Source organism: Acartia tonsa, chromosome 11, assembly GCF_053477335.1.
Source record: "Acartia tonsa isolate MP-2025a chromosome 11, ASM5347733v1, whole genome shotgun sequence".
Lineage (NCBI taxonomy): Eukaryota > Metazoa > Arthropoda > Copepoda > Calanoida > Acartiidae > Acartia > Acartia tonsa.
In genome coordinates, this window is record NC_137270.1 from 45628896 (window position 1) to 45643466 (window position 14571).

Consider the following 14571-nt stretch of genomic DNA (forward strand, 5'->3'; position numbering starts at 1 on the left):
CGTCGTTTATAAATTCCTGTTTTTATTTTAGAAGCAGACAACGTGATGTAAACAAAACAAGATTTTGTTTTCATTTCATAATTTACTTATTTTGTTAATTTAGGCATGTTAGAATTATCCTATCGATTTCAAACTTTATATGATGATTCCTGTGATAGTTTGGTACGTAGCAACTCTGTGATCATTACCTGATTGTTCGTATGCACATTTAAAACATATATGTTTTTTTTTGAATATTTTTACAACTTTACATTTAATTAGGTATTCTTTTTTTAAACATTGATTCCTAGAATAACTTACAAATTTTAGCTTTAAAGCGTGGATACTGTATATATTATAAATCCCTGAATTATTCTTTGTCCCCTAGAGGCGCGCCTTTAGTCGAACCTCAATCGACTTTAGACTTTAGGTTTTAATGCGGGGATAATTTTTTTTCTAGGGGCGATTCGTGTAAGGTTGGTGCAGGTACACTCCCAAAAAATAGTTATAGACCTTCCCTAGATCCGACCTATGAGTTTGAAGCCTTTCACTGTAAAGGGAATCATATCGGTGCAGTAGTTAGAGAGACAGATAGATAAACGAACTAACATTCTTTTACCTTATTATACCTAAGATTGTTTGTTTGACTAGCTTATTGTATGTTTTTGGAGCTTCAGTTTCATTGAAATATACTTTCACCCTTCTTTATTTAAAATTAAAGCTTTTTTAACTATAAAGTTCTCTACTTTTTCAGATAATAATATGACACACATAATTCATAGGAGTTTAATTTTGAACAGAAATATTTTGATAAAATCTCCAAGATGTCTCTGTAAAAATGGATATTTGATACAGCAGCCTTTTTCAACCAGTTCTATTAGGTTTTCCAGCATTCGAGGTAATTCGCCCCCCCCCCCCCCCCCCCCACTCTTTCAGGGTTTATACCAAAGAGAGCGAAAGGGGACATATTGGCTGGTTATTTGCATTGGAGAGGGGGGGTAGGGGGTTGGGTGGGATTTTGGTAGGGGTAAAATCTAATTTATTTCCAATCTTTTTGGGGTTCACAACGGTATACGGCACCCACAAATTCATTTGGGGGCGGGTTAACACCCCTTTAACCTTTCATCCCGTCGGACGCCCTTACATACTTTAGATAAGTAGAAGCGTACCTCAAAACGGTCATACAAACATACATCCTGCAAGTTTTACCAAATGAAAAATTCCCATATTAATTTACTTTTATTTCTCAATAATTGATTTATTATAGGTACAGCTCAAAAGTTATTTGAAGGACTAAAACTTGGAGACAGAGCTAGTTTAGCAAGATCAATCACATTAATAGAATCTACCAATAAGTATGTTTTTTAAAATAACTTAAAACAAGGAATAAGATATAACCAACAAGCGAAATAAACATAACCCTGACATTTTCAAGTTATGATTTATCTTTTTAGTATCTCAGCTGATATATATAGGGGGGGGGGGGGGGGGGGTTAATGCAACCATCTCATAATCAATGTATAAATGGCACTTAGAATTCGAATTTCGATCTAAAACTCTGCATGAGTAATCCTTGGTAGGTCTATTTTCCCTAAATCGATGAAAAAAGTTGAAAAAGTAACGGCTAACGGCTCAGCCGTTTAGCCGTTTTTTTTGCTATTTTTAGGGCAAATCTGACATAAATTACGTAGGAATCAACTTTTTGAAACATATTTTTGCTTTAAATCATGTGAAATGATACAAAAACAACATTTTCAGATTTCTAGTACCAGCAACGACCGGCTAGAACCGTTTGAAAACATTTTGGAGCAGAAAATAGTTTTATGTGGAGATAGGTTTCGTGATGATTTGCATTGAAAATAGCCCAAAAAATGGCTAAACTGCTGAGCCGCCAGCTGTTAGCCGTTATTTTTCCAACTTTTTGTTCGATTTAGGGAAAGGGAAAATAGACCTACCAAGGATTACTCATGCAAAATTTCAGATCGAAATTCGAATTCTAAGTGCCATTTATAAATTGATTACGAGATGGTTGCATTAACCCCCCCCCCCCCTTGTTGTCAGGAATGTCAACCTCCTTCTCAATTTTAACCTAACCTAACCTATAGAGATATACAAACAAAATCTTTTTTCAAAATGAGGAAAAAGTAAAAAAGTTTTATAGCAGATACTAGGTATATATTTTCCAGTGTGGCTTCAAAACCGTTTAATAACAGCCATACTGAAAAATAATGTATAACATCGAATTACAGACAATTTTCCACGAAAACTAAAATAGAAATTATATGATTAAAACCAGTCTTGTTAACAACGAGGGACCGAAGGCTAAGACAACTGGTTTTAATCCTATCCTTTTTCATTTTAATATTCGCGGAGAGCTGTCTATAATACAATGTGATGAATATCTATTCTTCTTCAGAGAAAAGGCAGAAGAAGCAAGAATTTTAGTTGATAATGTGATAAAATATTGTCAAATCAAAGCAAAACAGCAAGGCAAGCCGGTACCCTCTTTTAGATTAGGTAAGAATTTCTATTGAACTAATACATAAATAATAATATTGGTGCTTTCCCTCAAAGTGCTTTTCGAGCATTGATCCCCACCTCCTCATTGTAAAAATGGCGGGAAAGCCTAACTTTGCAGGGCAACCCAATATCAAGTACTAAATAAAACCTAACCCAACTATACCTAAAGTAATAAACAAACAAACAGATACTGACCTCTCCCCTTATTTTAAAAATTATTTCAAAATAAAAGGAGCGGAGTTTTATGCTCGAATAAAGACTTCAAGAAAAATGACCTTAAGATGTAGGTATTAATTTATTAAAAAATTCGGTTATGCATGCATACCTATACCAACTTTTTTTTGGAAGACTTTCAATTGTAAAACCTGCATTATTACCAACTTATTATTGTTTTAGCTACCTGAAAACTTATTAAGTTGGTGTAATTTAGAGATTTAATTTCTGTAATATATAATGGAAAGAAGAACGATTTCTGTTTGTCTCAAGATTAAGATCTTTAATTGGTCTTTTGTAGCATGACTAGCATACCAACGGACCAAGTAAATTGTATTCTGGATGCTTATTTATTAAGGAAAACTACAGAATATTTCAGGCGTTTATCTTATACAGCATCCGAGAAATACATGTTAACCCCATATCTGTTCCTTACAGACGAACTGACGTACATTTCGAAGTATAGAATAGCTTTGCGACTAATAAAATAAGGAATTTACCTTATTTTTAGGATTATCAGGGCCTCCAGGAGCGGGGAAAAGTACCTTTATAGAAACATTAGGCTGTAAATTAACTTCAGAAGGAAATAAAGTTGCTGTCTTGGCTGTAGATCCTTCAAGGTGAGATAGATAGATAAAGATATAGAGGTTTGTAGATAGATAGTGAGATGGATACTAAGATAACAGATTAAAAAAGAATTCTTCAAATGGAGGGAGGGGACATTGGAATGTAAATTACACTGGTACCCACGTTACTTTATTCGTTGGCTTAAAATTTAAAAGCTATGGAGACTTTTATTGAGTTAGGTATGATTGGTTGGTTTCATACTAGTAAGTGTCTAAATTAATAACCAATTATTTTTATTATTACGTAAGGGGTAATTTTGTTGATCGTCATTTGGGCTATATAAAAAAGGTTTACATTTTATCGTTCATATTTCTTAAGATCTCTGCCAAAACCACATTAACATTATGGGATGTTTTCATTGGAAGATTTTTCTCAACGTTTTTCAGTTCGAAGATTTTTTTTCTCAAATTTTTTCAAGGATAGATTACCTAGATTTCCAATAGGTAACTTTAATACTTACCAACTTTTTAAAATCGATGCCTTTCTATAATTAGGGTTGATCCGTACGTCTGTACGTAACAGATAGCTTTTAGAATTGTCCTATCGATTTCAAACTTTGCATGATGATTCCTGTAGTAGTTAGGTACGATTTAGAAAACGTAGAAGCTCTATGATTGTTACCAGAATATCCGTACGTCCATTTTAAAGAAGTTGCTTTTTTACAGGGATAATGGATAGGAAACCTGGCCATAAATTAGGTCTCGGCCTGGTTTTGAAAGGGATCATGCAACTTTTACCATTTGCCTAATTTAATGACCTTACTGGCGGACGGCTCATATTGGCTACCGCTCTAAACCAATAGTGTTCTGTGATTTGGGCTTGTTTTGTATCAACCAATCACCAATTGGCGGAGCCAATTGGTGATTGGTTGATACAAAACAAGCCTTAATCACAGATGGCGGAAATTTTAGAAGCAGACAATTATAGAAAAAATAATGATTTCGTCTGCTACGAAAAAATAAATATAAATGGTGTTAGATCACATTAGTTTAATTATTAAATCTGCTTAGAGTTAAACATTAAAAAAGGGCCACATAGAAAAAACAAAAATAACGGGATTATTTTTTTGGAAAGAAGGTAGCTACGAATTTTCATTTGGTAGTTTATAAATTAGATGTTGTATTTTGAATTTTAAAAATTTAGTACGGAAATGATCCAACACCTTCACCCTAATTTTTGTACAATACAACACAGTACAGATATATCATTACATTATATCCAGTATAGTATCCAAAGAACTTGATAGAATGTTACCCAAGTGCATATTTATTTATTTATTTTGAATTTTAATTAGCAATGAAATTTTCAAATAAAATTTTTACTCATTAATAAAAATGCAAATAATACAAACTAAAACCTGTCTGAGGGAAACCCAACGATAGCTTTCTGACAGTTCAAATTACCAAAGTAAAAGATAAAAAATTTTGGGAGAGAAAAAACTTCATTTTAACAAAAGCCATTAATATATAGGTTTATAAAAAGTTATGTTTTTTACTTTAAACTAGCTACCTGAATTTGATTCTATACTTTATCTACACACACACACACAGCTTTTTCATTAGCATTTTATACGAATCACTGCGCTATCCCAAAACTGGTTTATTAGGCTAGAAATAGGCCTAGGCTTGAAATAGGCCTGAAATAATATTTTCCTACGTTTCCCATCCCTTATCCCTGCTTTTTTACTTTTTTAACAACTGTTTTTTTATGTGACATAATAATCATCCGATAGATCTGATTTTTGGAGTACTGATTCCTATTACAATAAGGTACAATATTATAGGCGAAGCATCTCTATAATCAAGTCCTAAAAATGTCAGTGTGTCCTTAAACAGTATTCTGTATTTAAGAAGTTTTGCAACAAAACGAATAATTTTGAAAAAACTTGTATATTTATATTTTGTATATTCGAGTTTGACAGTGACACTATACTTAACTATAGGTAATGTTCGTCTGTCATACCGTTTCAAAGCTTCGCTTTTATTGATGTTGTCATCCTTGTTTATTAGTGGTACAACAGGAGGATCTTTACTAGGCGATAAAACGCGTATGCCAGTTTTGACTGTGGATAAAAACGCGTATATTAGGCCAAGCCCTAGTAGAGGCCATCTGGGTAAGTTATTATTATTACTTAACTACTTAAGCTACTCTATAATTTACTTTGTTGGTACGTTTGTATAGATAATATTTTCTCGGCTGCTATTTAATATAGACTTATGAAACATTTGTTAAAGTCTCCAGCATATAATTTCCTGGTACCCAAAGTTTAAAAACTCCATTATCACCATTGTGCTTGTACTTAAGTTTAATCATCAATTGTCTTATCCCTTAGGATCCCTGATACTTAATGACATTAATCATACAGGTATCTGTTTACTTTAGGTGGTGTAACAAGGACGACAAATGAGGCAATATTGTTGTGCGAAGCTGCTGGTTACAATATTATCATTGGTAAGATTCTAGTTAAAGCGAAGTTACCCTACCTAGAAGTTTTCTTTTCGTGTGCATACCTTATATTTTTGATCTTTTATTAACCCCTGTGTGAAGCCCTAACCCTGTGTATGTACGGACAGTCTTAAAGCTTTTTAGTCTACGGACTGTAAATTTTTCTTTTGTCAAGTGAAAACACAGTTTTTAATATTTTTATTGTCAGGACAGCGCTCCTGTGCGGACTTAGTTATAGAATAATACAACAAATAGCAAGTTTAATAAATTAACATTCATTTGAAATTTCGCATAGGCATTTATTAAAGATGTGCCATAAAAAATGAATGTTGATTTATTAGGCTTGCTATTCGTTGAATAAAAGATTATTCTATAACTAAGTCCGCACATATAAACATAAACAATAAACATAATTACCCCTGTTATAGTTGAAACAGTTGGAGTGGGTCAGTCTGAATATATGGTATCCAACATGGTGGACATGTTGTGCCTCCTCCTAATAAAAAGATTACCCCTGTTATAGTTGAAACAGTTGGAGTGGGTCAGTCTGAATATATGGTATCCAACATGGTGGACATGTTGTGCCTCCTCCTAATAAAAAGATTACCCCTGTTATAGTTGAAACAGTTGGAGTGGGTCAGTCTGAATATATGGTATCCAACATGGTGGACATGTTGTGCCTCCTCCTAATCAACATAATTACCCCTGTTATAGTTGAAACAGTTGGTGTGGGTCAGTCTGAATATATGGTATCCAACATGGTGGACATGTTGTGCCTCCTCCTGCCCCCGGCTGGCGGCGATGAGTTGCAGGGAATAAAGCGCGGCATTGTTGAGCAGAGTGATCTTATAGGTAAAAGTGACATCTAAATGATAAAGACGACTTTTTTATGGGTGCAGCTACTCTATATCATTAGCTTAAGTCGATCAATCATAAAGTCTGTATTTAGTAATTTATGTAGGTATCTTTACGACCCTAGTTCTAGAGGCTCTGTATTCAAAGGGCAGAGAATTTAGAAAATAGCCTAAACCAGCTTTAGACTTGTATTTGAAAATAAATAGCCTAAAACCACCAAAGTACCCATGGAAGCTTACCTAAAATAGCTGATTGATTGATTAATTAGCCATAGTCTCTTAAGGTTTGGATCTAAGTATTCATGGAGTAGGCTGAGACACTTTTGTATAGCCACTAGGTCTATCAAGCTCCACGTTCAAGCACATTATGACTTGACCCGGTATCTCATGAGAACAACTCACCCTAAATTACCTATAATAGTGAACTTAATCGGTTTAGAAGTTTTATTTATTTTCAACTTATATCAATAATGGGGGGCAGGGTTTTCTGTGCTCCCTAGGTAAGCATTAGGAGGTAAAGCACCAAGCCATAAATATTTATTTCTCGCATTGTATTATAAACAGCTTTCCGCGGATATGCAATGTATAATTCTAAGATTGAAACAAGTTTTTTAGCCCCTAGAGGCCGAAGGCACGGGCTACAAAAACTGGTTTTAATCTATGATTGTACATTTTTATATTTGTAGAAAACTGGAAATAATACAATGGTAGACATATTTTTTCCTGTATGGATTACAACCGGTTCTAATCCACCGGAAATTAATCGGTTTCGAATGAATACGATTAAACAAATCACCAACTTAAGATTGATAATTTAGTTGTAACGAAGTTTGATGGAGACCTTGTGCCCGCCGCCAGAAGAATTGCCATGGAATATACGTCAGCACTCAAGTTTATGAGACCCAGGTAATCCATTACCTGTAATACAAACATTTAAAAGACGTCCAAGCTCATAAAAAAAAGAGTTACAGCACTGAAATTTGGCATTGCAGTTGTTTTAATTTAGCACAATGTGGAACTGTGAATTAAACTGCCTTTTCCGTCTAAAACCGCCATTTCTCGTTGAGATCCTGAATGGTACATGGTACTGAATTGCGCCTGGCCAATGCATTCCCGCCCCTAGTAATGTCGCATACCTGGCATAACAGCAGTATGAACCATTTTAAAATATTGAAAGAACCGAATATTTTATATTACTTTTTCTTCTTTTAGAACAAAGATTTGGAAGCCTAAAGTAAAGCTCTGTTCTGCCAGGACGGGGGAAGGTTTACAGGTAAAAAAAAGGGGATCATGGAAAGAAAACGAAGTAGCTTTTTTCGACGTATTTTCAAAGTTACTTTTGATAGGATATTTAAGGGTAGGTTAAGTAAATGTTAATGATTTATCCGTAGGTTTAGAAAATTGGCGCCGTATTGTTAGAGCCCCCGCAGGGGCTAGAAATAGGAGAAAAGATAGTGTGAAAATACGACGAAACCCGCTACTTCATTTTCTTTCCATGATCAAAAAATGGATTTAGAATATACGTGGATATTATGACAGGAGAAAAATTGTCGTAAATTTAGGTTGCTAACATGGACATTACTTATTGGTCAGTTCGTTCATCCATGAGGAGAGGAGGGGTTGGGTGGGAGAGGAGGTCGATATTTTAGCCAGCTACAAGTTTTAATATTAATAAATGCATTATTAACAAGGATGACAACATCAATAAAAGCGAAGCAATAAAACGGTAGGACAAACAGACATTAACACTTGTATAGTGTCAGAACTAAATAATAGGGTTGGGCCGGATACTTTTTTGGCCGGATACCGGATACCGGATATCCGGCTGATTTCAAATGCCGGATATCCGGTATCCGGCCGGATATCCGGCAAATATCCGGTTATCCGGCCAAATTACCGGATATCCGGCCGGATAACCGGCTAAATTACCAGATATTAAAGTAGCAAAAAAAATTTATTAATAAACTTTTGAGATTTCATATATAAAATTTACATAAAGATAAACATATTCAAAAAATGTTCTTCTAGCTTCAATAATAAGAAAATTATAGCCATATAAAATTTTAAAAAGCAGAGATTTTTGGTGTAAAATATAAAAAAAGTTATAGCCGGATATCCGGCCGGATAGTTTCAATATCCGGTATCCGGCCGGATATTGAAAATGGCCGGATATCCGGCCGGATATCCGGCCACACCGGATATCCGGCTCAACCCTACTAAATAATCAGAATATCATATAAGATTCAAAGCAAAATTGTAAGTAAATTTGTTGAAAAACTGCTTGATACAGGATAATGTTTATGGACATACTTACATTTTTAGGACTTGATTATTGAGTTGCTTCGCTTATGGCATTATACTTTATTGTCCCAGGAATCAATATACCAAAATTCAGATATTCGGATGATTATATGACATAAAATTAGTTGTTAATAATTTTAAAAATCAACATGTTTAAAATGGACGTACGGAATTCTGGTAATGATTATAGAGTTGCTACGCTTTTTAAATCTTATCTAACTACTACAGGAATCAACATGCAAAGTTTGAAATCAATAGGACAGTTCGAACATGCATAATTAACGAAAAAAGCTATCCGTTACGGACGGACCAACCCTTATTATAGAAAAGCTTCGCTTTTAAAAACAGTAGGTACTTACTCTTTTACACAAGAAAGGTAAATAAAATCTCTACACAATCTCATTACCGATCTACTGACAGATCATATTGCCTTAAAAAAAAACAGAATAATTTGTACATAGTTACTGATCCATACTGAAAAATCATGTATCGTCTCATATAATATACAGACAATATTCTACAAATAATAAAATAAAAATCCTAGAATTAAAACCAGTTTTTTTGTGTGTGAGGCCTTCGGCCCCTCGGGGCCAGGCAAACTGGAGTTAATCTTATCATTTTTTATTTTACTATCCGTGGAAAGCTGTCTATGCGATGCAAAAAATAACTATCAACATGACAGTTATATTCTATTAGCTCATCTTATAACGTCAAACAAAATGACAAACTGACACACTTTCATTTTAGAGTAGCTTCACTTCAATAATAGTTATTTTTAGCATCGTATTATAAAACAATTTCCGCAGATAATAAAATAAAAATTACAAGATTACAACCAGTTTTCTTAGCCAAAAGGGGCCGAAGGAGGGCTATCGAAACTGGTATTAATATTTTATTTTGATATTCGTAGAAAACTGGCTATAGCACCGTAATGTGATACAAGATTTTTCAGTATGGCTAAGAACTGGTTCTTATTCAGCGGATATTGATCGGTTTCGAAACCATACTGGGAAAAGTTTTTTAAAAGCGAAGCTTTTCTATAACTAGGGTCGGTCGGTCCGTCCGTCCGCTACAGTTAGCTCTTATAGTTAATTTGAACACGTTAGAATTGTCCTATCGATTTCAAACTTTGCATGCTGATTCATATAACAGCAATTCTATTATCGTTACCAGAAAGTCCGTACGTCCATTTAAAACAAGTTGATTTATTACTTTTTTGGTAACAAATTTTTTTTATGTTAAAATTAACCTAATCATCTGATTTTTTAATACTGATTCCTATTACAACAAGGTATAGTGTTATAAGCGAAGCATCTCTATAATTAAGTCCTAAACACGTCAGTATGTCCTTAAACATTAACATGAATTTAATCAGTTTTAATTGAAATTCAGTTTATTCAGTTCTGACAGTTTACAAGTGATAATGTTCGTTGTCCAACCAATCAGAGCTTCGCTTTCATGGATGTTGTCATCCTTATTTTCTAGAATGTTTGGGAGACAATGCAGGCATTTGAGGAGAAAATGTTGAGTGAAGGAGAACTTGTTAGAAGACGAGCAAATCAACATAGGTACGAAGGTTTCAATATCCGGCCGGATACCAAATATTGAAACTATCCGGATACCGGATATCCGGCTGATTTTTAATGACTGCCGGATATCCGGTAGCTTGCCGGATATATAACGTTGGCCAGATACCCGGCCGAAACCTGATATCCGGCATTATAAATCAGCTGGATATCTGGTATCCGGTCAAAAAAAGTATCCGGCCCTACCCTAATAAGTACCCAAAGTTTTATAAAATATGTTACGGAATAAACTTCAGGGAGTCACGGTACAATGGACTGTAAATTACACTGGTTCCAAAAGTTTAAGAAACACATTAGGTATCTTATATGTTGGCACAAAAACTCTTTTTTTGAATTTTGATTAGTTCGTTCTTAACACGCTGTGTCCAAACTAATCAACCAATAATCTCAATCTTCAAGATGGGTCGTTTTGTTTATCATCATTGGGTTCTTATATCAAGTTAACTTTCATTGTCTTATCCCTTTACGTTAGACTATATAAGTTTGAAGGAATTTTAATTAATATAATAGATTTGAAATCTGCATAAAATTTTAAGGTTTTTTTTATAAAATTCTTTTTTATATAATTCTTTATTTAAAGGCGCAAATATGATTTAAGTTAATTAATTTTGACATCTGTGATTGGTGGATTGAAAACTATCTGCGCTCTGATTGGAGAAGCTTAAGTGTCGTACATCATTCAACCAATTAGAGCGCGGGTAGGTTTCAATCTAGCTTTCCTACCTATTTGTCAAAATAAATTAACTTAAATCGTATTTGCGCCGTTAAATAAAGAATTAAATAAAAAACGAATTTAATAAAAAAAACCTTAAAATTTTATGCAGATTTCAAATCTATTATATTAATTAAAATTCCTTCAAACTTATATAGTCTACTTTACATGCCTTAATCTAAATGGAAAAAATCCCAAAAAAAATTTTAATTTAGGTAAGTTAAGAAAAGCCCTGCGGGATTGGGATTTTTAGGCCTTTTTTTGGTCTATTTTGGGTCCTACCCCAAATGTAGGAGTCCCAAACGTCGGAGTGGACAAACGCAGGAGCCCCAAACGCAGGAATCCCAAACGTCGGAGTGGACAAACATAGGAGTGGGAAAAACGTCGGAGTGGACATTGCTTAAGTAAAACGCAGGAGTGTCCGCTATCTTAATAATATGACAATTTTGAAATTTTTTTTTACCCCTGTCTACAAAATGATGGTTATCGCCGCAGCGCTCGGCCCCCTGGCCTATAACCTAACCTAACCTAACTAAGAATAAAAGGGGATCGAGGGAGGGGGGGGGGGAGGGGTTGTATAAAAAAAATCAAAATTTTTTTAAAAAAATCAAAAATAAAAGAAAAATTCAAAATTGATAAAAAAAATTGGGACTCCTGTGTTTGTCCACTCCGACGTTTGTCCCACTCCTGTGTTTGTCCCACTCCGTCGTTTGGGACTCCTGCGTTTGTCCACTCTGATGTTTTTCCACTCCTACGTTTGGGACTCCTACGTTTGTCGTGGAACCCTATTTTGATGTAGAAACTTATCTTTAATTGTTTTATCTTGGGTTTTTCCTTGAATACACTGTGTTTGTTCATAAGGACATTATTTAAGTTGAATCAGTCCGACCCCAGCGGGCTAGGTGGGTGGCTCGCAGGGGTTTAGTTTGTGTTGTCATATTTCAAATTATAGGTTTTTGAGTTTGAACTTGCTAATTCATCTTAAATAATGTCCTTATGAATAGACACAGTGTATTCCAGGAAAAAAATTTAGAAAAACAATAAAAGTAAGTTTCTACATCAAAATAGACCAAAAAAGCATAAAAATTCAATTTCCGCAGGGTTTTCTTACCTAACCTGAAAATCAAAAGTTTTTTATTTTATTCTCATCTAGATGTAGAACCTGTTGGACTAGGCTTATGTACCAAGTTTCAAAATTCTAGCTCAATATTCAGTCCATTTTGCTCACGGTTTACGAGCTTCCGGCACCTAGCAACTAGCCCCCCTTTAGGTACTTTTTATCAAGTTTTAAAAAATTAATATTTTTTTTCAAGATTATGGATGTGGAGTTATGTGGAAGAGAGAGTTATTTCTCAAATTAGGTAAATCACATTTTTGTATAAAGGGGGAGATTTAAAAACAGTAGCAGAACGATAATATTCACTAAATATGTGTAATGTGTATTCCGTATTGAAAAGAACTATAGACATAATTTTTTTAAAGTTAACATAAATTTTTTAGTTTTACTACTGTTTTAAGCATTAAAACTCACACTACGGAATTATAGCACAACCTACCTCCCCCTTTTTGGCGGCTGGCCTTTAAGTGCCTAGGTAAACTCCTAACCTTATTTTGTAATAAATTAGAATAATGGGGGGAAGGGGGGGGGGAAGTTTTTCTCGTGTTAGTGTTATACCTCAGGGTTAGATTATGTACTCTAACAAATTGATACTCACAACTGGCTAAAACATCGATACCCCCTTTACCCCATCCTATCCTCTTCTACTGGATTAGCGAACAGACCAAGAAATGAGTTCCATATATAATATGCAACCTAAATTCACGACAAATTTTCCCCTGTCAATATATCCATGTATAACTATACTATGGCAATACCTATCCATTTCTATAATTATGATGATTTAGATCAACTGCTGGATTGACAGAATTGACCCGTAGGCTTGAGGATAGTGTAGTTCAGGTAATCTATAATACAAAGTATCTTTTTTATACATATTATTATTATTTATTTTTTTTATATTAAATCTTGGGTTAAAGCCTCTGAAGGCTAGGGGCGAAGCCGCTAGTTATTATAAAATATTGGCTACGGCTAAATTACAACGCTAAAGAATATAACTGAAGGTAATTCTAAAGTAATTTAAACTAAATGCAGTAAAAAGCGAACACCACATTAATTTTAAAAACTTGTAAAAGTTTGCTTGTTGAAAGTGTTTTACTTTATTTTTTAAAGTAAGAGGAAGTTTGTCTGTCTGTCCGTACCGAAGGATCTCGCTAACAGCTGAACCGATTTGGTTCTCCTTTACAGGGAAGCTTCTCATAGGTCCTGGGAAGGTTTATAACTATTTTGGAGGTTGGTACCGCCACCTTCCCCTAGAAAACAATTACCCTCCAAATTTTTTTTTTATAACTTCAATAGAAAATAGAGGATCAACTCCCTCCCCCCTCAAGGGCCCCTAAAGGCCTTTAGGGGCATAGTCTATATTTATAAATAAATTATAATATTTATTTTCAGGGTAAAACATCTCCTGGAACAGCTGCAGATACAATTATACACAATTTCTTCAAGAATATTCAATATAAAAGCTAAAATAGTTTTCCTATCGCATCATATTATAAACAGCTTTTCGCGGATATGAAAATGTAAAATTATAAACTTAAAATCGGTTTTGTTAGCCCCGAGGGGACGAAGACCTGGGCTAAAAAACTGGTATTGATTTTATGATTTTTAATTTAATATTAGTGAAAAATTGTCTGTACGATGCTATATATGATTTTTTGTATGGCTAAGAACTGGTTTTAATCCAGCGGATACTAATCGGTTTGAATGCCAGACTAGAAAAGTTTATATCATAACTTCTTAGAAATATTTAGAATAATGTAAAACAATGTGATATAGTTTTTTTAACAATGGATCTAGAATATTTTGACAAGAGAAAATTTGTCATCAATGTAGGTTGCTAATATGGACTCTATTAATTGGTTAGTTTGTTCATCCAGTAAGAAGGGAGGGAATGGGGTAAATGAGTTATAAAAATAGCCTTGACCTAAGACTAAAGGAGAACCTTATCGGTCCATTGATTAGTGAAATTCTTCGAGAAAAACACAGACATCCTGTTACATTAATACATGGATCAGACCTCATCTTAATGGTTTAATTAGTGTACATTTGACCTTAACATGACATTTGACTAGTGGATTAAGAGGAATGGGCCAAATACTGTGAATATAAAAGGCTATAATAGACTTTTAAAAAGGATAGACCCCGTAGGGTTAGAGACCACTGCAGGAGTTAGGCAATAGGATAAAAACTTCCTTTAATTAAATTATTGATTGG

At 34.2% G+C, this 14571-nt stretch overlaps 1 protein-coding gene across 1 annotated transcript; it reads left to right on the forward strand.

The window, feature by feature from the left end:
• The first annotated feature begins 737 nt into the window (after positions 1-737).
• LOC145332684 (methylmalonic aciduria type A protein, mitochondrial-like) lies at positions 738-13916 on the forward strand. The gene is made up of 13 exons (XM_080177700.1): positions 738-877; positions 1247-1334; positions 2396-2496; positions 3224-3332; positions 5349-5452; positions 5722-5790; positions 6499-6636; positions 7457-7544; positions 7851-7911; positions 10425-10507; positions 12551-12598; positions 13143-13197; positions 13750-13916. Exons 1-13 carry the CDS (start codon positions 742-744, stop codon positions 13822-13824), a joined length of 1155 nt encoding a protein of 384 aa, XP_080033826.1. The 5' UTR covers positions 738-741; the 3' UTR covers positions 13825-13916.
• The last annotated feature ends 655 nt before the right edge of the window (positions 13917-14571 follow it).

What these genes read in the sequence shown, in the direction of transcription:
- LOC145332684 (XM_080177700.1), top strand. Translation starts at nt 742, where the DNA reads ATGACACACATAATTCATAGGAGTTTAATTTTGAACAGAAATATTTTG. An exon ending in TGGTTACAATATTATCATTG is followed by an intron (nt 5,791 to 6,498) that starts GTAAGATTCTAG and finishes CCCCTGTTATAG; the next exon opens with TTGAAACAGTTGGTGTGGGT. An exon ending in TTGAGGATAGTGTAGTTCAG is followed by an intron (nt 13,198 to 13,749) that starts GTAATCTATAAT and finishes ATTTATTTTCAG; the next exon opens with GGTAAAACATCTCCTGGAAC.